At 37.0% G+C, this 1507-nt stretch overlaps 1 protein-coding gene across 1 annotated transcript in view; it reads left to right on the top strand.

Moving 5' to 3' along the window:
* Positions 1-95: 95 nt before the first annotated feature.
* LOC107578939 (heterogeneous nuclear ribonucleoprotein H2-like) overlaps positions 96-1507 on the top strand; it is a gene marked incomplete at its 3' end in the record, with an annotated part of 5702 nt that continues 4290 nt past the window's right edge. The window contains exons 1-4 of the mRNA XM_016264837.1: positions 96-210; positions 301-456; positions 944-1133; positions 1255-1316. Coding sequence (XP_016120323.1) covers positions 126-210; positions 301-456; positions 944-1133; positions 1255-1316 — 493 coding nt within the window. The remainder of the gene's footprint in view (positions 211-300; positions 457-943; positions 1134-1254; positions 1317-1507) is intronic.

The raw sequence follows: 1507 nt of genomic DNA, 5'->3' as shown, positions 1-1507 counted from the left end.
TGCTTCTCAGTCACTGACTTTTGTTCTCAGTGTTTGTTTTCTTCATCCGTAGTGCATTAGCGGTGTATGATTTTTTTTTTCTAATCTGTTTTTCTCTAGCTTGAAAGCAGATTCATTGTGTTATCATGGCTGATGATGAAGGATTTGTCGTCCGTGTTCGGGGTTTGCCTTGGTCGTGCTCTGTAGAAGAAGTGTCTCGGTTTTTTTCAGGTAACAATGTGGAGTCTACATACCGATCCTCATTATACTCTTGAGTATTTTTAGCTTTAAAGTTAACAAAGTTGAAATTTCTCTTTTCAGGCAGCAAAATTGGCAACAATGGAACAGCCATCCACTTTACATACACACGAGAAGGCAGACCAAGTGGAGAAGCATTTGTGGAGTTGGAGTCAGAGGAAGACCTGAAAATTGCAGTCAAAAAAGACAGAGAAACAATGGGGCATAGATATGTGGAAGGTACAAAGATTTTATGCACGCTACCATTTAGAAATTTGGGGTCAAGAAATTAATGCTTTTGTTCAGCTTGGACACATTATATTCATGAAAAGAAATCAAATTGTGTTCTTCTGAACTTTTTATTTATAAGAGAATCCTGGGGGGAAAAAACTACGGTTTCCACAACAATAATATGCATATATCTGTTTTCAACTATGACAAGAAAAAATGTTTCTTGAGCATCAAAACGGCACATTAGAATGATTTCTGAAGGATCACGTGAAACTGGAGTATTGGCTGCTTAAAATAAATTACACTTTTAAAATGTATTAAAAAAAATATATATATATATTACTTTAAACTGTAATAATATTTCACAACACTACACTTTTATTGTATTTTTTTGATCAAGTAAATGCAGCCTTATGTATAAAAAGGCTTCTTAAAAAGCATAAATCGCAGCACCACCCCACAGTTTGAATTGTCCTCTTTCTGTTCTTATTCTCAGTATTCAAATCAAACAATGTGGAAATGGACTGGGTTATGAAGCACACGGGCCCAAACTGTCCAGAGACTGAGGGAGACGGACTGGTCAGATTGCGCGGCCTTCCTTTTGGATGTAGCAAGGAAGAAATTGTGCAGTTTTTCTCAGGTATTTTCAACTTTCCCAGTAGCCCTTCATATAGTCATCAGGAGAAGTAATGGCCAAGTGTACTCATCGAGGTGAATTTGACCATTCCCATGGTTGCTAGAATAATTTGACAGATTAATTCACCAGTTAATCCACCACTGTTGCTCTAAGTTATTCTGCTACATTAGGAATATTACTTTGTTAGCCACCAACTTTTGGGATGGCCACTTTTTCATCAACACTATGCCAAGTTAGTGGAATGCTTGCCCACTTGTAGGCCATTTTCCCAAGTGGTGGAACTCTCCAAGTAGGCTTCATTGCAACATGCTTTTTTTGTTTTGTTTTAATTTCTTATTTGCATTCAAGAAAAGAACAAAACAAACTTTGTAGATGGGAATGTGATTTATTTAATATGTCCCCGTTGGGGTTATCTGTCCTTGG

This window comes from Sinocyclocheilus grahami, unplaced genomic scaffold, assembly GCF_001515645.1.
Source record: "Sinocyclocheilus grahami isolate Dianchi unplaced genomic scaffold, SAMN03320097.WGS_v1.1 scaffold12884.1, whole genome shotgun sequence".
Classification (NCBI taxonomy): domain Eukaryota; kingdom Metazoa; phylum Chordata; class Actinopteri; order Cypriniformes; family Cyprinidae; genus Sinocyclocheilus; species Sinocyclocheilus grahami.
The sequence above is the reverse complement of the archived record's forward strand: the minus strand, read 5'-3'. Positions and strand labels throughout refer to the sequence as shown.